Here is a 23,376-nt window from a genome sequence, read left to right on the forward strand (position 1 = left end):
TGTCTCTCCTCTCACATGGCTGAGAATGAGCTGCTAGCAGGGCTCAGGCTGCCCGCCAGCCTCCGCCGCTCAGAGATGACAAAAATTCCCATTGCCCAGAGTGGCAGGAATGAGGGGAGGGTTTGCCAGGGGGATAAATAATAAACATCAGGAAATGATTGATTGACTGGCTAACAGGAACCCCCCAGCTCCCCTGCCTGCCTCTGCATTACCAAGGAAGGAGGAGGTGGTCAGGGAGCAGAGCTTCCATCCTCCTGCAAAGGCCTGCTCCCTGCATATCCCAGCACACCTCTGTTCCCAGACACCTGTGATGTGAAGCCAACTCAGCAGGAAGAGGGAAGCAAAACCTGTCCCCCCCTGCATCTGATTGCTTGTCCATGCAGAGACCAAGCCCTGAAGTCTTTTTAAGAGACCAGGCCTTGAGAAAACCCACTGCTAACCATCTCTGCAGCGACCCTTTGGGTATCAGATCTCTCAAGATGTATTTGCCCAGCCCAAAGGAATTCCTTTTCTTCCCTCAGTTATGTCCTTCCTCTGAAATTTATCCTTTGCTCTCCCACTTTCCAACTTTCACAGGCTCCCTCCTTCTGGCCTTGGATCCCCCTGTTCACTCAAAGGAAGTGCCCTTTCTCACTTTCTCCACACAACCTCCCATCCCGTGGGACTCTGCAGGCTGGGAAGCTGCAGACCAGCAAAGTGCTGGGTCCCAGCAAGGAGCCTGAAAGGGGACACAAAGAATGAATCCAGAATTCAATGAGGACACTGGGACAAGGACCTTTAACTGCATTAGAAACTACAGGCACCCTTTAAGATTAAGGAGCTGTGGTTTGGGGGTTTTCAGCTCAGGGGTGAGGATGCCAGCTGAGCAGCCACAGTGCAGCAAGAAGGCAGGGTTAGTCCTGCAGAGCCTGGGTTTTCAGCTGGCATGGGTACAGCCCTGAGCATGCCTGTCCCCTAGGGTGCCACCTTGCTGCCAGAGACAGGCAGTGGGGAAGGCAGGAGCACTCACCCTGGAACACTTGGCTACTGAGCGACATTAAATTCAGTAAAGCCACTCAAGCATGAACACAGACCTTGTTTAATAAACTGTTTGTGGTTTAAAACAAACAATAGCCCAAACTTTAAAAACTCTGAGCTACAGTCTCTGCTGGAGGGCAAGGCAGAGCTGAAATAAAGAGGACAAGGATCTCTTCTGTGCTGTCTCAGACCCATGTTCACGGGTGGGGTTTTGGTGATCTTTGAGACCAGGGAAGTACAACCCAGTTCTCTCTCATCTTAGAGATTGAATGTACCAAAGCAAATAATTTCCCTCTGCCAGCCAGTTCTTAATGCCTCCACAGTCCTATCTTCTAGGTATAACAAGTGGGGGATATTTGATGGATGGATGTTTGCACTAGCTGACAGACCATAAAGTTGTGATTCTTGGAACCCGCTGTCAAGGCTGGCCAGGCTGTCACACCATGGTAGGAGCACATTTACTACAGGCTGACCTGTCCTTTCAGACAGACTTAGTAATATTGCTTTGGACCAGATGGATGGATGGACAATCCTATAGTAGCAACTTGAATCAACATTACATATTAAATTCAGTCCTTGGATAGGCACTCAATCTTTAAATGGCAGCATTACATAGACAATGCTCTGAGAGGGAGAAAAGAGAAAACACAAGAGCTTTTCATTCTGTTCTTGCCCCTCTTTTCTCCAAATCTACCTGCTGGGACTGCTCAGACTCTCAGAACTGTGAATTCTCCAGCAACAGCTGGAACCAACATTTGACAGAAATGCCAACCCCAGTTACCTCCTTGGTCAGCACACCTCAAACCATTTCCTCCTCTAGCTGATGTCTGAAGGAGCCAGAAGTCAGTTCTGATCTACAGACTTGTGCTGATCAGCTGCTGAGCCTGAGATAGGAAGACAGAGGAACATGTTTCAACTAGCCTTTAAAGCAGAAATACTTAATCCTATAAAAGGAAAACCTATATTTAAAAATACATAGAATGCCAAAACTAATAAAGTATTGAACTGAGACAAGGTCATGCCTTTGAGTTCTTCTCCATGAACAGCACAGTGAGACATCAGAGCAGGCTAAGGGAAATTTGAAGGAGAAATTGAGGGAGAGGAATAAAAGTAATGGCTGATCTAGAGGACATGGGTCAAGCAAGTTGTTTCCTCTTCCAGAATATGTGGGCAAGACAATACTCAAGCAAATTCAATGCTGATAAGTTTCAGACTGTTAGAAGGGATAGGTAAGAACATGACAGCCTGCACAATCCCCCTTCCAACACTTTTCCATGAAACATCACAGAGGCCAAGGAATTAGGAAGACCCAAACCCCAAAGAACAAAAGCACTGTGTGTTCAGAGGAATGAGCCCATGCTTGACTGGACTGCAAATGGCCAAAGTACAAGGAAGGCAGAAATTCAGAGCTGAGGAAGGCAGCGCAGCACTGCAGGGAGCTGGCACACAGCAATGGCAGGCTCTCCAGAGCAGCCTCCCTGCTGGCATCGCTGCCTCCTGGGTAACACAGGCACAAGGGCATCTGCTGCTCCCAGGGGAGCTCCCTGGGGATGCTCTCAGCAGAGTGAGTGCCCCTGAGGGAATCCAGCAGCTCCTCCCTGATGGCAGGTTCTGCACACATTGGTGAATAAAGAACATTTCAGTGGTTCAGGTTAGCGGGGCACCAGAGGTATGGATAGACTGAGAATGAGGATGGAGAGTGGCAGCTCTATAAGATACACTTTGTGGGGGGAAAAGCTCTGACTTTGAAGTGCAAAATTAATAGCTTTGCTTTTGCCTGAAGTGTTCGTTGCTTATATGGTCTAGATGATTAAAGATCTTTCTGGGGAGCTCGGGAATTCTAATACCATACATATATAACTTTGTCATGAAAATCTGATGACAGAAAAAGAAGGAGGATCAAATGAGCTTGTAAGACTCACTGCAGCCAAATAATGCAGAAATGCTTCATTTTTCCTGCAGTGAACATTGGTTCACATTTTTAAAAATGAATTTGCTGAGGCCACATTCACATACCACCACTGGTTTCCCACAGACCTTTGAGCAATTGAGTTTGACGGGCAACAGAGTTCTCAGAAAGTAAATGTCAGTCAAGGAAACCAAATTTTAAATTCATATGGGCCAATATCCACCCCAGAGGCAGCTCTGTGTTCCTTCAGCCCTCAGGAAGCACAAACAATATTGTGTAACCAATCCAGGGCTGTGCAGCCAATCACAAACCAAACAACACACTTCCACTGGAGACTTTATGCAATAAATACTCACCAAAAGACATTTTAAGGACAATTAAATGCATTTAGATTAGTAACAGCAAACACCTAAGAGAATTGTGATGTACTGCCTGGTGGAAATGGTGCTTAGAACACCAAGCCAAGAGTTCAAGAAGTGTTTGGACAATGATGTGATTCTTTGGGTGTCCTGCTCAGGGCCAGGAGCTGGATGTGATGAGCCTGATGGGTCCCTAACAACCCAACATATTCTATGATTCCATGAACACACTGCAGCACCAGCAGAAAACCTCCTCCCCTGCCCTCTAACCTGCCAGGCTTCACAGCCAACCCATTAACACAAACCCACTGCTCTCAGGGGAATAAAAGCAATCATTCCACACACATTGGAAGAAAGCATTCCCCCAGAGCAAGTCAGGAAGCAAAATGCAGAAAAGCTGCAATATTTACATATTCCTTTAAAATCATTCCCTGACTGAGGCCTGTAGGACTGCTACATTAAGCCACTCTCCTCCCTCGAGGTGGCTCCATTTTATTAGAAGATTAGGCAGTTGTTTCTCTTTTCATTTCTGTATTGCAAACTCTGTTTGGCTGCCACATGACAGGCAAGAAAAACAACCTCACTGCAGCGTTTGCAGGAGCCAGACCGAGTCTGCTGCAGACCCCTGCTATTTTTTGAGAGGACATCTCCACCTCTTGGGGCTGGATCACAGTGGGGAGCTGCTCAGGGATTACTCAGAACCGTGGTTTGTGACTCACTATTCATTTGCAAGAGCTCCTCTTAATGCTAAAGTTGTTTTAGACAGGAAGGGGTAAAGCAGATTTGGCCAAATTAGGGGTCAAAATGAACTGGTAGGGACCCATGAGAGAGTTAAATTTCATGCTCTTATTGGACATGAACATAATCTTAGGAAGGCATGTCAGTGATGGTCGGCCATATGACAATATAAAGAATGCAAAAGACACATTGGAAGATTTTCCTAGAAACTGGATATGGGTGTGTGGCCATGACATTTTTATCAACAGCCCCAGCAAAACCCAGCACTCTGATATTCAGCTGCAAGCAGGGTTTCACCAGAAATCATGTTAACCACCAGCTACCCTTAAAAGGAATCAGATTAGCAGCAAGAGGCAAGCCTGAGGTCACAAACTTGCTGCTATTTGTTTGGGTTTTGGAGTAAATGCCGTGCCAGCTCTTCAGCCTGGGAACAAAGTTTGAGGTTGAAAAGTGCTTCTGACAAAAGCAGTTCGATGTGTGCCAGGCTACAGGCAAGGCTTTTCAGAAACAAGTGTCCAAAATTAGACATTGCAAAATCATGTAGTCCATTGAAACCATGTTTTCTTTCCCACCTTGCTTTTCTTCCACTTCAGCCCAGACTCAAGAAAACACTTAGGCAGACATGCGTAGCACAAATTACCAGTCTTTGCTCCATATTCACAGAAAAACGCATTTTTTCCAATTCACATTAGTTTTTTCACATTCAGTTCAATTCATTTTTTTTCCACCCTTGCAGATCATGAGAATTCTCTTCTCACCTGTTTTTTTTTTCCTCTGAAATGAAGTTTTGGATTATTTTTTCCCTCTGTGGCCTTGTATTTTCTTAGGATATAATTACACTTTGCTCTCCCTACTTCTAGCTTCACGAGATTAATCTCTGACATTTCCAGAGAAATGCCAGATTTGAGGACTTTCTGAAAAGTTCATTAAAGTACTCAGTCCTAAATCAACAACAAAGGCATTCATTAAATGAAAGAGAACTCGGAATAATCCTCACTGATTCCTGATGGATATCTCTGACCACTCAAGCACATCACAGTGAGGTACCTGAGAGCTCCAGATCATCAGAGGAAAAAACATGAGATACTTTACCCCTTTTCCTGCCCTAGTGCCCACATGGCACACTCCAAAGCAAAAAGGAACAACATTTCTGATAGCTGACTGCTCTTCCAACAGAAGCACTCTTACAATGAGAAGTAATACTTTAATTAACAGTTGGAAAGCACAGTCTAGGGATGAGGTAATTTCTAATTATTGCGATGGGATTTGAAAAGGTGCGCAGTGGTACCAAGAAGTTACTGACCCTGTTGTAAATTATTGGGTAAGGTCCTCTCCCCTACACTAAGCAAACAGCCAGAGCAGTCACCCCAGCATTAAAACCTACAAACCTGTGAAAAATTCACTGTGGTTGATACACTGCAGCTCATAATGACTATTTTTTGTCCACAGTGCTGCTGTTTGTTTCAAGCCATTTAGCAATATTCATTAGCTCCCCACTTCAAATTAGGGTAATTGAGAGTAAGAGAACATGCAATCAAGGTTTTTACTGAGGGAGACGTGCCCCTTTCCCTTCTCTGACTCAGGTGTTGACTCTGTTGACTTGCAGTCAGGCTTTACCAGGAATCTTCCTTCAAAAATGCCAAAAGTATAATGAAAAATGTGGTGCTGCCTCTTTCTTAAAATCTCACCATCACTGGAAATTTTAAAACATGTTTCTCCTCCCATGTATTATATTATTTTACAAGAGAAGGATATTAAACTCCAACACCAAGGCTATTGTGCCTCTGATCCTATTTTATGGCTGAAACCACAGACCCTGAAGCCCAAGAAAATCTCATGTGTGTCAACAATCCTTAAAATTAATACTAAAACATAATCTTACGACAAAAACTATGTCAGCCATACCATTGTCTGGGATAGTTCAAATTCTTCCTCTCCAGGAATGTCAGTCACCCACATTAAATGACTCCCAACTGAGACATGAGAACTGGCAGCAGCATAAATACCCACAGAGCACTGGCTGGTACAGCTGACAGACAGATGGGATCAGAACAGCAGCAAAAGATAACACTGAGCCTGGACAAGCAGCTCAGGCACCAGCCTGGAAATTTGGAGAGTGCCCTCAGGTTCCTACTCCAACAAGTTTTATGTCCGACAACAGGCCAGTCATCTTTGGCTTTGCCTGCCTGAAATTCCCATCTGAAAAAATATAGTGAACCCTGCCTCCCACTAAGGAGGTGGTGAGAGCCCACAGGAGTGCCATGACCTGAGAGAGGCAATAAATGTACAGGGGAGCCCGAATAAAAAACCTTTGTGTCTTCAGAAAAATCAGTTGTTGGAGAAGACAAATCAGGATAAAAGAGTTTAAAGTCTGTGTCTTCAGCAACACTGTGTGTGTACCCATGCAACATGCACAAAAGCAACACAACTTTTCCATTTTGTAATAGCAGTGTTTTCATAACCATCAGGGTCCAGAGCTGTCAGAAAAGACCTGAAGGAAAGGTTGTACCTGTCACTCAAACAGCTGCTAATACAGTGTGAAAAAACAGCTGAGCTCCTGCACATACAAAGGCTTCTGCATGTACTTTTGCTACCTCACAGCCTTCCTGCAGAGACAGGGAATAAGTGCTATTCCCATCTGCCAAAAGATAATCTGAGTTTGAACGGCCTGCTGAATGCTGCATGAGAAATTAGCCTGACTTTGATTCAGCTCAAGTTCCCAGTGCTCCCTCCACATTCCTCACCGTGTGTCAGGACCCAGTTTCAAGTTCATTACCTTCGTGTTCTGAATTAGTGCCTACTGCCTGCATACAAATGTACTGTCTGCAGCCAACATTCCAACAGCTTTCCAAACCTGGGAAAATCCTCAGAAGAGATGCAGTTCACTTCCTCTAGCACTGTTGCACGACTCAGGTTCCTGTTCCGCCATGGGTTCTCAGCAGCACCAGGGCACTCTGTTAAATCCCCTCCCAACATCCTCTCTTCTGGGTGGGCACCAGGACTCATCAGGATGTGTGTAGGATTTCACCTGGGAATGGTGCAGATTAACAACTGCAACCTGCTGTGCACTGCATGGATGGGAGACACTTCCAAACTATGGACCATGAAATTAATAAGTGATAACTATGTATTTCTTAAAATTATCAACTGCTGCTTAGTGCTGGATTTCTCTGGTTGATTGCACAAAATAGCTAAATGCATGTCCTTTAGTTATGAATGTAAAAAAACCACAGTATGTCTCATGTCTCTGCTAGTTCTCGATAAGAGGAGCATTCACCCTTTGATTCTGCAACTGGTGTCACCCCAGATGTGGAGATTGCCCAAACTCTGCCATAATTCAGTTGGTTTTATGCTTCCTTAGAGCTGATGGTGGGGAGCTAACCACTGTTGGCTCCCTGAAATTTTACACCATTCAGTGCCTGTATCAGCCTGATATGCAAAACAGCTTCTCCATTTGACCACATGAAACACGTTAAAGAGACTTGCCACACATTTGCAATTAGGTGCTGAAAAATAAAGTGACAAGACTCAATGTCTGCTTTGAAAAAGCTCTTGGTTAAACCAATAAGTCTGATTTCCACAAACCTGTAGAGGAAAATGCTGTTTTTAAAAAGTTCCTTGTTTTTTGTTATTTTATTCTATTTTACTTTATTTTTTCCAGGGTATGAGAGCTGCAGGATCAAGAATAGATGATGAGTTATAAACCTTTCAAAGCAGAGATTTGGCATGGGAATTCTGACAACCATCAATGTGAGCAATGCCGCCAGGCACCATTCACAATCCACAGCATCTTTCAAACCTGTCGGGGGTTTTTAGAAAGGGCTAAAAATAAATGCAGAAATGCAGCAATATATATTTACACACACACACATATTATTGTTCAAAAAAAAGAACAGGTGGTCCTGCCAGCAGTGTAAACATAGATGACTCTTGAAAACAGCTAACAAACACCCAGCTGAGCAGCCTTTCCTAGCCATGCAAGCAGCACTTTGAGAACTCTCCTTGAGTTCTCCCAGCCAGAATCATCTGGGATCCAGACTCTCTGTCATGACAAGGCCTGGGTGCTCCCAAGTGTCTTGATTTCCTCCACCCAATATATTCGCACAATTCCACCCTCTTGACCTCCTGTGGATTATTGCCCTTCTGAAAATAACGCGCATGGAACAGCTGGTGGGGCCAGAAATGTCTTAAATGTAAATAGCACAAGTCCCTGTTTTCTAGCTCCCCACCACTTGATCTGACCCCTATCCTCATGTAATGAAGAGGAGAATTCCCTGAAGGGGAAAAAGGATCAGGGCACTATGGACAGCCCAGAAGGATTCAAACAGCAAATGTGAGTGGCTGCATGTTGAAACCCATGAAGTCCACTACCTGCAGGGAAAGTGAAGAAGAAAACATGAAACAGTCCTGCAGTCTCAAAACTTATTCTATACCTGCAGGTAAAAAAAAGGAAGAAAAAGAAAAAAAGAAGGAAAAAAACCCAAACCACCAACATTTCAACCCAGATTTCGGTTATGTCTCCTCTACCCACCACAGGAAGAAGACTGATGTCACAGGCTGAATCACACATATAAATCCTCCTGCATGGTCACTTCTCTCTGAGTATGAAAGCATGACAAAACAACTTTGCTAGGGGTCTGTAAGGCTCAACATCATCTCTTGGCAGCCCTTCTCTCCTGGCTGTTTTGAAAAGCAGCAAATGTAATTTACACTTACACCATCTCCTTTTTAATTTCACCTCATCCCAAAACACTTGGTCTAATAGAAATACCCTTGGTTTGATATATATCCACGAAAAGTAAATGAGGTGATAAAGCTTAGAAGTGCCAAATGGTTAAGTGCTGCCACAGGGGAGTACATCTGCCACGGCATCAGAGCACCGAGTCCCAGGATGCAGCATCTCGGGCACGGCGACAGACTGGCAGCTCTCCCACCACACCTGGACTGCACAGGCACGGAGAGTCCACCTGACATGGCTGGGAACAGCTTATCCAGCTTGCTTCTGGAGGCTCCTGCTTCCCCCAGCCTTCCTGTGCAAGGGAAAAACACTCTCTCAAAGCTGAAGGGAAAACCAGCCTGCTGTTCTCCCAGAGCGACGCATAATTGAGTCGGCGTGATGCTGCACACTACCAAATGCAGCAGATGGCTGCAGGCATCATCCAGTTTAGGATGACAAAGTTGGAACAAAAGAAAAACAGAAGGCAGGGAATGCATCTTCTGCTCTGGGTTACTGGGCAGGGGCTGAACCTTGGCACAGTCGGGCCATCGCCAGCACACAGCCAGCTTCCAGCTCTGCCACTGCCACACGGACAACGACCAAATGCCCAAGCCTGGAAATGACAAAGAAAAGTGAGGGAAAGCCACATCTTCCCAGGTAAAAGAGGCAGGAAACTACCAACCACCAGCTGTCTGATGACCTGTTTCTAAAACACATAAAAGAAAATCTCCAAAAATCCCCTCACAATGCCAGCCCTAAATATGACAAGTCTGACTTCCAGGACTCTCCCACAAAACCTGCAGGAATTCAGAAATTGAATTATGACCTCTGTGTATCGACACACATCATTTCTCTGCTGGAAGGTAAAGCACTGATGTGAAAGCATGCAGAAAATGAGACAAGATGCTTCAGATCTGTACAGTGTACCACGAATGGTGCCTTGCAGGGAGGGCTCGGTCTGTGGTGGCATTTAGGGGTTTATTTTTGCCAAATCCACCCCAAAGGATCACAGACTTTAGGAGTGGAAACATTCCTTCCATTTCCCCAGGCGCCTTGCTCACAAAGCAGCTGCCTACAAGGTTCACCACAACAGACAGACTGGAGGAGACAAGAGAGATACGGCTCCACAGGAAGCTGCACAGCACACTCAAACAATTTATTTATAAAGTTCAGCCCTTTGTGAAGGCAATACAGCTTCCAAGCCCAGACTGACTGGTTTATAACAGCCACTGTGGTCAGCAGTCCTTGCAGGACACAGAGACACCACCATTAGCTCCAGAGTTGGGAATGGAGAAAGCTCTTTTGGCTGCAGGATGCTGCAGCCTGTGATCCTGAACATGAATCCTGCACAAACTCCTGCCCATATTGCATTTGAGATTTCAGTGATCCCTTCAAGGGACCTGAGTGAAAGCACCTTCACTGCACTCAAAAAACCAGCCATGGGAACATTTTGGCGTGGAAGAAGCTTTTTGGAAGGGCAGGAAAGCACTTTGTGCTACAGCAGAGCAGCCCGTCCTCCACCCAGAGGTGGAGCTGCCCCAAAACAAGGCTGGCACACAGAGATATCAAGCTTGGCAGGAGCTGCTTGTGGCCCACTTTGGGCACTCACACCAGGCTGGTTAAGCCACCTTTCTCCAGCAGGCAGGCTCCCAGCCCAGCTGCAGCCTGTGTGGTGAAGAGCTGTGGGAGAACATTTCCAGTTCACTTTCCTCGCTGAGCAAAATGCACTTGGGAAAGGAACCAAAGAAGTCAGGGCAACATGTCTATTTTCTGACCCCTATAAATCAGGGGGAAATAAACCCAACTCCCTAAGGGGCATTCAAATGCTATTAGTGCCTCTACCATACAAACATTTTATGGTAAATCTCTGATTCACGCCATAAGGAGTTAAAGATCTTTCATAGAATGATAGAATGGTTTGGGTTGGAAGGGCACCTTGAAAATCATCCATTTCCAAACCCCCCATGGGCAGGGACACCACCAACTAGACCAGGTATCTCAGAGCCCCATCCAACCTGGCCATCCTTTACCTTTGTTCAGGGACAAGATGTTAACTTAATAAACCACACCAACTCATTACGTTAAATTATTTCTTTTTTTAAGCATGATTTAATTTCAATCCACATGTGGAACAAAAAAACCTAATCATGCTAATTGGCCTCACACCTTATCAATATGCCAGCCACACAACAACTGTGAGACTTGGTCAAACTACAAAACTCAGGCCTCACACCTTATCAATTTATCAGCCACACAATGACTGTGTGACTTGGTCAAACTACAAAGCTCACTGTGACTCAGTTTCCTCTTCAAAAAAAAGGAAGATATAAATGCAAACCTATAAAACCAGAGTGTTCTGAGGTGTGAAACATTTTTGCAGCACGGTAAAAGGCAAATGATAGCAATCTAATATTTCGCAATGACAGCAATCATTGCATTTTGGTTAAATTCCAACCAGGAGGAAATTTGCACTCTGCTTTCAGAGTGGAAAGTTTCCTGAAACTTGTTTGTTCATTAGAGCTCATTACTTTCCTTCAGTGAAAAAAATTTCACCCCGGTGGCCATTGGATTAGCCTTCTGCTCCTCGTCTGGTCACAAAAAGCAACAGAAGGGTAAAAATAACAGGTCCTTTGAAAATGTTTCTGTAAAGATGGTGCATCTTAGAATAAATTTCTACACAGTTGGACAAAGGAAAAAAATCAGGGCAACACCATTTGCTAAAAAATTGACAGCCACCTGCTATTTTGGAGATCTCTCCTCTAATTGCAGGCACCTGCTGTGGCATGGGGTACTCTAAAATATATCTCACCAGTAATGCTGCTTGGCAGCAGCCAGGGCCACCCAGGAGGGACCCTGCAGTCCCAGGCTTCACAACTTCACAGGAACTGGGGTTTTCTTCCAGGGTAACATTTGAGTGGAAATACAAATAAATTCAGCGTGAGCCTCTCTCCCTGCTCAATTCTATCACATCACCTCTATCTCTCTTCCACCCTCCCTCCCTCTCCCTCTTAACTAATTTTTCCTGTTCCCTCTCCCTTCAGCATTCCTGACCCCTCACCCTCTTGCAACACAAAATTCAGGCTTGATTCCTTCATTTGTTATTTCCTTGGCTTCTGAAATATTTTTTCCCCTTCTCTCTCTGCTTTTGTTGTGCCTCTGTGTTTCACATACTCTCAAGCTCAGAAAACTCAGGCAACCCTTTCAGGACTGCAGGGCTTTGAGAGACACGAGATGACCAAAATCCCTGCTCTGCACATCCCGGTGTCTGTGCCAGCCTCACACCACCTGCAGCAGCTCCTCCCTCTGGCCTTGGTGCAGGTCACCATCCTCTCCCTCCTCTTTCTCCTTCACCCTTGCCCTGCTCCCTCAAACACCTCCAGGGATTATGACTCCAGCACCTCCCTGGGCACCCCATTCCAATATCTAATTGTGACGGTGTTCACAGGGGTTTTTGGGTGAGGGAAGAGATGAGGATCTGACTCCATGTTTCAGAAGGCTTGATTTATTATTTTATGATATATATTACATTAAAACTATACTAAAAAGAATATAAGAAAGGATTTCATCAGAAGGCTAGCTAAGAATAGAAAAAGAAAGAATGATAACAAAGGGTCTGTCTCGGAATCTGTGTCCAAGCCAGCTCACTGTGACTGGCCATTAATTACAAACATCTAACATGGGCAATCACAGATGCACCTATTGCATTCTACTGCAGCAGATAATCAATGTTTACAGTTTGTTCTTGAAGCCTCTCAGCTTCTTAGAAGGAAAAATCCTAAAGAAAGGATTTTTCATAAAAGAAGTCTATGACATCTAATCACCTTTTGTGTGAAGAAATTCCTCTGAATGTCCAACCTGAACCTCCCCGGCACAGCTCAAGGCAGAGGCCAAACCTCCCTGGGCACACCGTGCTTTCGGGTGGCTGTAGAGCAGGGAGGTGCCCCCTGAGCCTCCTTCTCTCCAGACTCAACACCCCCAGCTCCCTCACAGCACTCACGCTCCAGCCCCTTCCCCTGACTCGCTCCAGCCCTTCAAGGTCTTCTCTGAAGTGAGAGCCCAGAGCTGGACACAGCGTTCGAGTACAGAGGGACAATTCCTGCTCCAGGCCAGGGTGCCATTGGCCTCCTTGGCCACCTGGGCACACCTGGTTCAGTTCAATCCCTCTGTGAAAAATGCGTGTATTGTATGATTGGCTTTTCGCAAATATTAAAATGAATGTTATATGTGTTGTGTTAGAAGGTAATGCTGTATTAATTCTCTTAAGTACTGTGTTAAATACAGTTTTAGGTTATAAAAATTGTTAAAATAGAAACTATGCTATGTAAGACGCTTTGTTTAAAAGAAAGGACTTGCAGCGAGATAGCAGCCACAGGACACCCAAATGTTTCAGAGAAAAGGAATTTCTTGCCCTCTTATCAGAAGAAACTAACTGAAGGCTCAAAGGCGCTGTTAGGATTCGGAGGAAGAAGTTGACGATGACCAGACAGAATCCTATATTTGAATGGAATTTATGCATCATGTATGAAGTGTATGAATATGCAACAGGCTATTGTTTTTAAGGGTTAATCCTTTGTTAACATGTGTCCTTTTTCGGTCTCGTGATGCCCAGAAAAAGGTACCCGGACATCCTTAACTCTTTGTTTTTATTGTCTCATATTGTCCTGAATGAGTTTACCCAGATTGTTATCACTCTAATTTTTGTGTTACTATTTTTTTAACCATTTTATTACTATTAAACTTTTTAAAATTTTTGAAAACAAGTGACTGGCGTTTTTCACACCTGTGACCGGCGCCCCTTTAACAGTGGGCCACCTTCCAGCCACTGTTCCCCGCGCCTGGAACGCTACGCGGGGTTACTGGGCACACTGGCAGCGCGCGAGTCCCCGGGGAAGGTAACGAAAAGCGGGCACGCGAACACCGGCTGCGGCGGGCGCCGGCCGTGCCGCCCAGCGCCACAACGTTCCCCTGCGCGGCGCCCGCCGGGAGCCGCAGTCCCCGCCTGGTCCTCGTCCGCGGCCGTTTCCAGGCGGGGCTCGGCCGGGGACTGCCCTTCCCACTGTTCCCCGCGGTGCGGGCGGCCGGGCCGGCGGGGCCGCCATGGGCTGGGGGCTCCGGCTGTGCGTGCTGGGCGGCCTGGCTGCCTGGACGCAGCGGCGCCGGGCGGCGGCGGCTGCCGCCGAGTGGAGCGACAGCGAGGCCGGGCGGCGGCGGTATCTGGAGCTGAGGCTGGTGCAGGTCCTGTTCCGGCACGGGGCGCGCACCCCGCTGCGGCCGATCCCGGGGATAGAGCCGGTGAGCTCGGGACGGGACGGGTCGGGGCACGGGCGGTGCGGTGCGGAGGTGCCCCGAGCCCGAGCCGGCGGCGTGCCTGCTGCTGAGCTCCTGCCCCGCTGCCGGCAGCCTGCTGGTTTGCCGTTTGTTCCCCTTCCGAGAGCGGTACCGGGAGTCATTTCCGAGGGGAAAGAATGGGAATTGGGAGCTTGCACCGCATGCCGCGAGTGGCTGGACAGCTGCCCAGTTGAAAAAGGCCGGGGATGCTGCTTGACAGCGACTGAAGTGAGCCCGATGTGCCCAGGTGGCCGAGGAGGCCAGTGCCATCCTGGCCGGCAGCAGGAGCAGGGCAGGGATCGTCCCTGTCCAGTTCTGGGTGCCTCAGTTCAGGAAGGACATTGAGGGGTGCTGGAGCGATGCCAGAGAAAGGCCACGGACCTGGGAAGGGTCTGGAGTACAGGTGTTAGGAGAAGCCACCGAGGGAGCTGGGGGTGCTTGGTCCGGAAATGAGGAAGCTTAGGGGTGACCTTATCACTCTCTACAACTCCTTGAAAAGAAGTTGTAGCCAGTTATGGTCAGTCTTTTCTCCCAGCAGGAGGAGAGGAGACAGTCTTTAATCTGTGCCCCAGGAGGTTCAGGTTGGACATTAGGAGAAATTTCTTTACCAAGAGGGGGATTAGACATTGGAATGGGCTGCCCAGGGAGGTGTAGGAGTTGCCTGTCCCTGGAGGTGTTTAAGGAAAGACTGGAAGTGGCACTGAGGCCTGGTTGACACAATGGTGTTCAGTCACAGGTTGGGCTTGATGATCTCAGAGGTCTCATCCAACCTAATTAATTCTGTGATTCTTTAAAGTGGAACAGCAATAGCACATTAGTGGGACATATGACAGCAGAGGGAACAATTGCTGCAACTACAGGAAGCCCTCAGGGGCAGGATACAGGGATGGGCATCCCGGGACTTTACTCCAAGGCCAAGTTGTGCACCTCAGAACAGGTGCTCAGCAAAGGTGTGGCTCCTACCTCAGTGTTAGCACAAGGGATCTGGCTTCCCCAGCTTCCACTGAGGTGGCCTGGGAGGCAGCAGGGGTTAACTCAGGTAGTTTTCTGTAGCAGCTTTCAGATGTGTAACAAAGAGCAGCAATTGTGATTTCCTACAGATTCTTCTCCTGTAAGGGAAGTAAAGCAAGTGCTGCATTTCCTGCACATCACATCTGCAAATCCAGAGAGTAGCACTGCTCTCATTTCTGTATGAGCTGTGTAAAGAGATCCCTTTGTCTCCGTGTTGTGTTGTTGGCAAGCCAGGACACTGTAATACTCCAGCTTTAGTTTAATGCTCTTAAAAGTCCTTGGTTTAATGCCCTTGAAACTTTTCCACTGAAGCAGTTTGTTTGTTTGTTTGTTTGTTTTGAAGCGGGTGGAGTGGCAACCCACTCTTTTGGATGTACCTCCTAGGACTAAGTTTGATTACATGGTGACAGACTTAAATGGAGGACCTCAACCTCCCTCGCTCTTGGATGAGGAATACTGTAAGACTGTTTTTAAGGTAAGAGTGTATTTGCTGGTGGATTCCTCTTTCCTCTGTAGACTTTTTTATTTCTATGGTCCACTGGAGACCTCTCCTTCTCTTGGCTCTTAGGGTGGTGCAGCCGCAGGACAGCTGACCTGTGTGGGGATGAAGCAGATGTACACCCTGGGGCAACGGCTGAGGAGAAACTATATGGAAGAAGTCCAGTTTCTTTCACCAATATTTAAGTCTGCTGAAGTCTTGTGAGTCTCTCAGTTCCCTCCTGGACCTTGCTATCTTCCTGCCTCTTAACCAGTAGCCTTGTGCTAGGGAACACTCGATAGCATATCCTTCTTCACCCCACAACAAACTGTCTGGCCCCCCTGGGCCTTCATCTTTGCTTAGCCTGCAGAGCCTGACACTAGAAATTACTCATGACACAAAGCATTCAATTGCCCAGCAGTCCTGAGAGTGATGCCAGGGACAGATTCATCTCACCTAGGCTGAGCCACTGGCAGTGCTGTTATGCACTTTCGTGGTGAGCATAACACCACAAAGAGAAACAGGCATTTCTGGAGCACTCTTTAACTCACTGCAAACAGCTGAAGTTCAGTGAGATGAAGCAACCCCTGCTGCTCACATCAGTAATGCTGAGAGCATCTGGCTTAGGATGAGATAAAAAAAAAAAATCACACCAGAGAAGTGCCAGTTTATCTCCACTATCTCTGACAAGCAGTTAAAGGGCAGTTCAGATTATAGGTGTCTACCTAAGATATCTATAGTGACAAAAGATGAGTCCTACCACAGATTTCCAAAGCCATGGTGGAATCCTCAGTTCCAGCAAGACCTCCCCGCTGCAGCCATGTTAACATGAAGGAGAAAGTGCTGCCTCACAAACTGCTTTCTCTCTTTCAGCATCCGTTCCACTAATATTGTCCGGAATCTGGAGTCCACACGCTGCGTGCTAGCTGGGCTGTACCAAGAGCAGAAAGAAGGTTGGGGAGATTTCTGAGTAGTGCCTTTCCTTGCTTAGTCTTCCCTAGATGCTCACACCTTCTGTATCCTAACTCTCTCTGGCTCCTAGTTGTTACTTCTTCCTCGGTTCTTTGCACTTGGCTCCCTTCCTCAGTTCTCCTGGTCCTGTAGTTCTTTACCACCTTGTCACTTGTTCCCTCTCCTTGCGTATCTTTCTGCTGCTCTTTCAGACCTGCTGAGGAGGTTAGTGTTAACCCTCTTCAAAATCAAGAAGGCAAAAAGTTCACACATCAGAAAAAGGTTTCTCAGGGAAACCCAAGAGTCTTGGATACAAGTTCAGTATCTGGAGTAACTTTCACCTGTATCCTGCAGTTGGTAACTACTTGTTCTAAAAATATGCTCTGCATTTTAAAGATCTCGCATCTGCTCCTTCCACATTCAGTTCCACTAACAAGTAGAAGTGACTTACCAGAGCTCCTTACACTTCATGACACAGAGACTAATTTTTGGCACTAAGAAAAACGAACACAGAAGTGGGAAGCTTTGCAAGGTGCACAGCAGGCATCCCTGTGGAAATAAATGCACAGAAACAAGTACAGTGGCTTGTGTTGCAGGTGATAGATAGCTCGAGGGAAATTGCTAGTTGATAACACTGGACTTGAGCACAAAGACTGCGGGAGTGATTATAAAGCAGTCTAAAGAAACACAGATGCACTACTGATCACAGAAACTTCCTTCTTGTTCCACAGATCCTTGTTCCAAAGTTACTCTTGAAGTTCCAGTCATTGTCACTGATGAAGCATGCACTGAAATACTCTACCCCAATTACCAGAACTGCCGGCGCCTGAAAGACATGACCAGGTAATTGCCAGCAATATCTCCCCGTATGACTTCACTGCTGTTTTGTTTCACCAGTAGTCATTTACAACAGCACATTTTCTTCCCATTTCCCAATTTCTTCCCCTACCACTTACTGTTCTTTGGGAATGGTTAGCTAGTCGTATAAAATACTTGGTAAGTGGAATTATACACCAGGCAGTGGCAGCAGAAGAAGATAAAATAGGGACTTTTCCTTGAAAGACCAGTTTAATTTAGTCTGTGTCTAGCAAACATTCATTACTAGCTAATGTACAGCTAGTCTGTAGCATTGCTGCAGGGCAGAATTAATGTCATCTACATGTCTTAACAAGCCTTTCAAGTGTGAACATATTGGGCCTCCTTTTTATATTCAGCTTCTGGTTTGGGGGTTATTTCAGCACTCCCGTCGCATTCATACCTTGAAGAAACTGAAATATACTCAGCCTTGACACATTTAATGAAGGCTAATGAAGTGAAATAAGGAAGATCCTACATAGAACACTCATGTTTGTGGACTCAAGTTCTCTGAAATGCCTGTGCCAGGTTTGGGCACAGGGCAGAAAATGAAAAAGAGAGGCAGATATATTACACTTTGGCTGGATTGTACATTAGCATGTTTTTGCCCAAAATTCAAGAGCTGTCAGAATTCACTTGCAAGAGCTCACTGTGCAGTGTTTGACTCTGCAGCAAAGGATTGGTCTAGACAGTGGTGAGGTGACAGTCCCTAGAAGCAGCATATTCAGCCTCCTTGTGTAAACCACCTGTCCTGTAAAAAAGGAGTCAACTGCAGGGTCTGCTGCTCCCTGCCCCACTCTGCCCACCAACTGCACCTTTTGTGACCATATCAAGGTAGATGTTTTGAGCTGCACTAAGCACTGCCTCAGCTTGCAAGCTACCCAAGGACTACAATGGCCAGCACGGATATTCTCAACTAAATTTTTTAAAATAGAATTTAAAGCAGCATAAAGATGCAAATGGCTTCCAACAAAGCAAAAGTTGGATTTAAGCTACAAGCGAGTATCTAGGTGTTTCCCATTTCCCACACCATACAGCAATCAGTTTAAAGCTGCTTCTTTCATGAGGCAGTTAAAGGCCTCATGAAAGAAGACACAGACCTGTACTGTTGCAGTATGACCAGATCTGTTAGCTGATATACAGCCCTTGCTTATGGGGTGGCACTTCTGGGGTGTTCACATCTCATCTTAATTTTTCCTCCTGCGTTTGGGAGAGCAGAGAGCCAGCTCTGATCCTTGAAATCTGGATACAGCATCTGTGCTTTCTGCAGCTCAGAATCCCAACATCAGGAATCCCTCAATATGCTGCAGTGCTTCTCTTCTACTCCTCACTGATGTGGGAGAACTCCACTGGGCTGGGTGATGAGAAAAACAAAAGATAGAAAGCCTGGTGTGTGAAAAAATTTTTGGTTTTCTTAATTCCTTTACAGGAATAAGTCAGAGAATGCTATGCACCAGCCAGGCATCTGTGATGACTTGGCAAAAATTAAGAAGAGTATGTGCATTAATGATGATGAGTCTCTGGATTTTTTTGTCCTCCTCGATAACATTTCTGCTGAGCAGGTGAGCTGAGCCTTTCTGTTGCACTATCACAGAAAGAAACATCCCCTTACCATGTACATGGAGGAAATCACAGTGCCAGCACCCACAGATACTCATGTGCACTCCAGCAGCTTTCTATGCAACCCAGAATGCTTCTAGAAATAGCATGGCCTTTAGAAAAAGGGGTTGTGGGATGGATGAAGACTTGTCTCCAGTATTTTTGTTCTTACCTTGAAATCCAGGGACAGCAAGCCTCCAGACCTCTTCCCTGCAGTCCTCTAAGTATTTCTTTCAAGTGTAATGTAGAGCTAATAGAGACATTGGGCCTTGCTTCCCCATTATAAAGTGCTTTCCCTTTTTTGGCACTCAGCACCTAACAGTCATCTTAATGCCAGTTCCAGCACACTGCCTGTGAGCCAGACTGCTTCTGCTGCTGGAAGGAAGCTGGACACATTTCTACCCCTCCTTAGTGCCTCTTTTTTGCTGGAGCTAATGATAACTGGTCTGCCAGCTGAAATGGCTCAATGTGTTACACTCCCCATGGAATTGGATCCTAAAGAACAAACATCCATCCTTTTGGTGCACAGAGCAAGTCTGTATGTTTAAAACCATCCTAAAAATCCTCACGAGTATCATAGTACAGTACTGTAGTGGTGACACAGGCAGCTGTTTTCTGTGGGCAGCCCTCCATGTGTCTTCAGGCTGGGTTCAGAAAGGGTCAAACCCTACCACTCTGCTGCATTCCTCCTTGCAGGCACACAATATGCCAAGCTTCCCTGCGCTGAAGAACTTCCAGCCGACGGTGGAACGCCGATGTGTTGACTCCATGCTTTTCGTTCTGGGAGACACTTGTTCCAGGTGATTGCCTGTGTCCATGCCTCTGGCCTCAGTGGCTGTCTTACCTAGGGTGCATGTGCTAAACCAGCTTACTTCAGCAGACAGAAATGCTTTCCCATCTGCTGCATTCCCCCACCAGAGCCCACCCATGAGTTTTGTGCCTCAGCCATCTCAAGGTAAAGTTCAGCACCTTGAGCCCTAGGAAAAAGGACTGCACACTGAGGTAGGTAGTGAAGGCCTCAGTTGCCACCGAGGTTTAAGTGAACCAGTGGCAAAAGCAGAAGCAAAGAGGAGATGCTTCCAGCCCATGCCCTGAGGCTGCCCTTGCAGTTGCACAAGTACAGTCCAAATTCCAGCCTGGGAAGCTTTTCCCAGGGATGGCACCTGCACAGCTTGGCTGAGAAGCGCTGGCGCTAGCGGAAAAAGTGATGCCAGACCCTGCACACATGTAACTACATGCAGAGAGAATCTGCTGCTACGTGCAGCTAATTACCTCCTCCACAGTTGTTTGTAAAGGCTGGCTGAGTTGCTAGCCTAGCAGTCATTTTCCTTTCAGATTCATTTGCAGCTGCCACATTCACTGGCTCTTCTCAGGTGGTAGTACAGGACTGTCTTTTCTTTACCATGTATTAGAGATCTCAGGTAATGAAAGACTGATTTACCCCATTGCCACAACACCCAGGAGAGTTAGTCACACACATCTTCCATTTCCACTGATGTATTCATTAGATAGAGGGAGTTTCTTCCCACCAGATATTGTATAATCTCTTTTCTTTAATAAGAGGATAAAAACTACTTTTTAAATGTAACAGCCACTTTCTTGAATCCTGCCCCTCCTCACCAAAGACCCCAACCACTTCAGCTGCTGTTTTGCAGCAGTCATCTTCCCCAGATTACTCAAAAACCATACCAGGGAAACAAAACAGTCCAGAGAATAATCAAAGAGTTTCTAGATTGTCATTTACATGGCCACACCTCATGAGACTATTGTTAAGACATCTCCCATTCTGCAGTCACATTAGAGTGGTGACTGCACAACAGATGAACTAAAAACTGGCCATATTAATTGCATTTAATAGTTCTTAGCTACACTCAGTGCAGGTGATCAAATCATAAGAGAAAAGCAGGTTCTCAAGTTTTCATGTATAATTGTGTGAAAGTTTTAAAACTAGTAAATTTATTTCCGCTTCTTTTCTAGAGAAATGCTTCAGATGAGCATTGGCCTCCTGCTCAATACTTTGGAGAAGAACATTAAAGCAGCAGTAAATCCCTCAAATCCAGCTGAAAAGGCCAGGTACAGCACAGAACTCGTCCTCTAATCATTATAAATTCTAACTTGATGGCACTGTGAAAAACTGGTTCAGAAAGACATTGAATGTGTGGGATTAAAAGGAGTGCTCACCTGCTAAAAAAGCATGAGTCCTACTGCCTATCCATGGAGGAACACAACTGACATTCCAGGTCTGTCTTTTCCTGTTTTTTTTTTTTCCAGAAAGCTCTTCCTCTACGCTTCTCATGACTCCACTCTTATTCCTCTCCTGCTGGCACTGGGCACCTTTGATAACAAGTGGCCACCTTATGCTGCTGATGTGGCCCTGGAATTGTACCAGCACCGGCGCACCAAGGAGTGGTTTGTGCGCATGACCTACCAGGGAGAGGTGAGATCCCGTGGCAAGTCCCTCCTGCAAATCTTGGGCTTGTGGTTCCACCATGCAGCAAAAAAGGGCTTTGGCAGTGCACAACATCTGTGATTCTGTCTCTTTGCCTTGCAGGAGAAAGTGGTGAAAGGCTGTAAAACAGGTCTCTGCCCACTCGAAGAATTTCTGGATGTTATTTCACGGTACTCACTCACTCCAGAGAAGTACAACAGCCTGTGCTGCAAAGTGGACAGGACTTGAAAAACTAACTCATAATTAGTTATAAATTAAAGTTAGTCACAATTTATTGTCACAATCTTCGACTATTTTTCTTTATGTCCTTGCTAGCCTTCTCTATTGCAAATGTATTTTAGATGAGGGGACATTTTCCTACCAGACACAGGGTGGCACAGTGTCACTTTACACTGTTAGCAGCAGGCTGAAAGAAGCCACGTGACAGAATGGCTCGAGTTTACTTCTGAGGTGACCACACAAAAGCAGGGAGAGGCTGAAAACAGCGAGGGTGAGAACAGACCATTTAAAATTGCCCATCTGTATCAGGAATATTGACAAAACATGCCTCTTCCTCATATGCTGGGACTGTGGGATGAAGCCCAGCGTGCTCTGTGCTACCAGCCTTGAAAGCTTTGACATAACATTGATTTTATGTTTGGTAAACTGCAGAAGCCATTGTGCCTTTCCCTTTCTTTTGGCATTTTGGAGGGTTGCTTTGTGCAGACAGATGAGCCTCCCTAATTGCACAGCATTTAGCTACCCCATCTTCTTGAGGGCATTTTCGTGCACAGGAAACATCTTCAAAGGGACAGCAAGCCTCCAAACCTCTTCCCTGCACTCCTCTAATTATGGAAATTCTGCCATGAACATGCAGAACAACCACAGTGGGCCAAGTACAAGAACACACAATCTTGGTGAACTCTGCTTAATGTGCTTTAAACAAGGAAGTCTGGGGAGCTGCTATCAACTTCAGCTTTGGGCAGCAGTGACCTATTTTGCCCTTGCTGAAATAGGAATAGAGCACTAACCAACAGCACTACTTCTGGCTGAGATGACAGCTTTTCCTGTAAGAATCACAATGTTGCCAAAATCATAGAACCAGAATGGTTTGGATTGGAAGGGACCTTAAAGATGATATAGTCCCAACCCCCTGCCATGGGCAGGGATGCCATCCACTTGAGCAGCTCAAAGTTCCATCCTACCTAGTCTTAAACACTTTCAGGGATGGAGCATCCATAGCTTCTCTGAGCAATCTGTGCCAGTGCCTCACCACTCACAGTAAAGAATTTAACCTAAATCTCTCCTCTTTAGTTTAAAACTGTTCTCCCTTCTCCTATCACTGTCTGCCCATGCAAAAAGTTACTCTCTATTTCTTATAAGTCCCCCATTAGGCTGCTCTAAAGTCCTTCTGGAGCCTTCTCTTTTCCAGGCTTAGCAGCCCCAACTCTCTCAGCCTGTTTTCATAACAGAAGTTATCTAGTTCTCTGATAATCTTTGTGGCCTCCTCTGAACTGATCTATACAGGTCCAAATCTTTCTTGTGCTGGTTGCCCCAGAGCTGGATGCAGCACTGCAGTGGGGTCTCACCAGAGCAGAAGGGCAGAATCCCCTTCTTGACCTGCTATCCACAAGGCTTTGGATGCAGCCCAGAACATGGTTGGCTTTTTGGGGTGCAAGCACACAGTGCTGGCTCATGTCCAGCTTTTCATCCACCACAATTCCCAAGTGCTTCTCCACAGGGCTGCTCTCAATGACTTCTCCTAGGCTGGTCTCATGTGTGGGATTGCCCTGAGCCAGGTGCAGCACCATGTACTGGGACTTGTTGAACCTCACTAGGTTCTCACAGTCTCACTTCTCAAGTTTGTCCAGGTCCTTAACTTGCGTCAACGGCACCACTTGACTTTGTGTCCTCTGCAAACCTGCTGAGGGTGCACTCCATCTCACTGACTATTTCATTGAAAAAGATCTCCACTTTTATAGAAGT

At 46.2% G+C, this 23,376-nt stretch overlaps 2 protein-coding genes across 3 annotated transcripts in view; one reads left to right on the top strand and one right to left on the bottom strand.

Moving 5' to 3' along the window:
- Positions 1-21,284, bottom strand: part of GJA8 (gap junction protein alpha 8) — a 76,015-nt gene extending 54,731 nt beyond the window's left edge. For both annotated transcript variants that reach the window (XM_063150099.1, XM_063150096.1), the window contains exon 1: positions 21,144-21,284. The gene's annotated coding sequence lies outside the window, so the exon portion shown is untranslated. The remainder of the gene's footprint in view (positions 1-21,143) is intronic.
- Positions 13,838-21,694, top strand: ACP6 (acid phosphatase 6, lysophosphatidic). The gene is made up of 10 exons (XM_063150089.1): positions 13,838-14,032; positions 15,423-15,554; positions 15,648-15,778; positions 16,431-16,510; positions 17,240-17,351; positions 18,793-18,925; positions 19,659-19,762; positions 20,940-21,035; positions 21,234-21,399; positions 21,514-21,694. The coding sequence occupies exons 1-10, from the start codon at positions 13,838-13,840 to the stop codon at positions 21,637-21,639; spliced, it is 1,275 nt and encodes a 424-aa protein (XP_063006159.1). The 3' UTR covers positions 21,640-21,694.
- The last annotated feature ends 1,682 nt before the right edge of the window (positions 21,695-23,376 follow it).

Source organism: Melospiza melodia, chromosome 2 (assembly GCF_035770615.1).
Source record: "Melospiza melodia melodia isolate bMelMel2 chromosome 2, bMelMel2.pri, whole genome shotgun sequence".
NCBI lineage: Eukaryota > Metazoa > Chordata > Aves > Passeriformes > Passerellidae > Melospiza > Melospiza melodia.

Coding starts and splice junctions, on each gene's coding strand:
- ACP6 (XM_063150089.1), top strand. CDS start 13,838: ATGGGCTGGGGGCTCCGGCTGTGCGTGCTGGGCGGCCTGGCTGCCTGG. Junction 14,033..15,422: donor CGATCCCGGGGATAGAGCCG/GTGAGCTCGGGA, acceptor TTTGTTTTGAAG/CGGGTGGAGTGGCAACCCAC. Junction 15,555..15,647: donor ACTGTAAGACTGTTTTTAAG/GTAAGAGTGTAT, acceptor CTTGGCTCTTAG/GGTGGTGCAGCCGCAGGACA.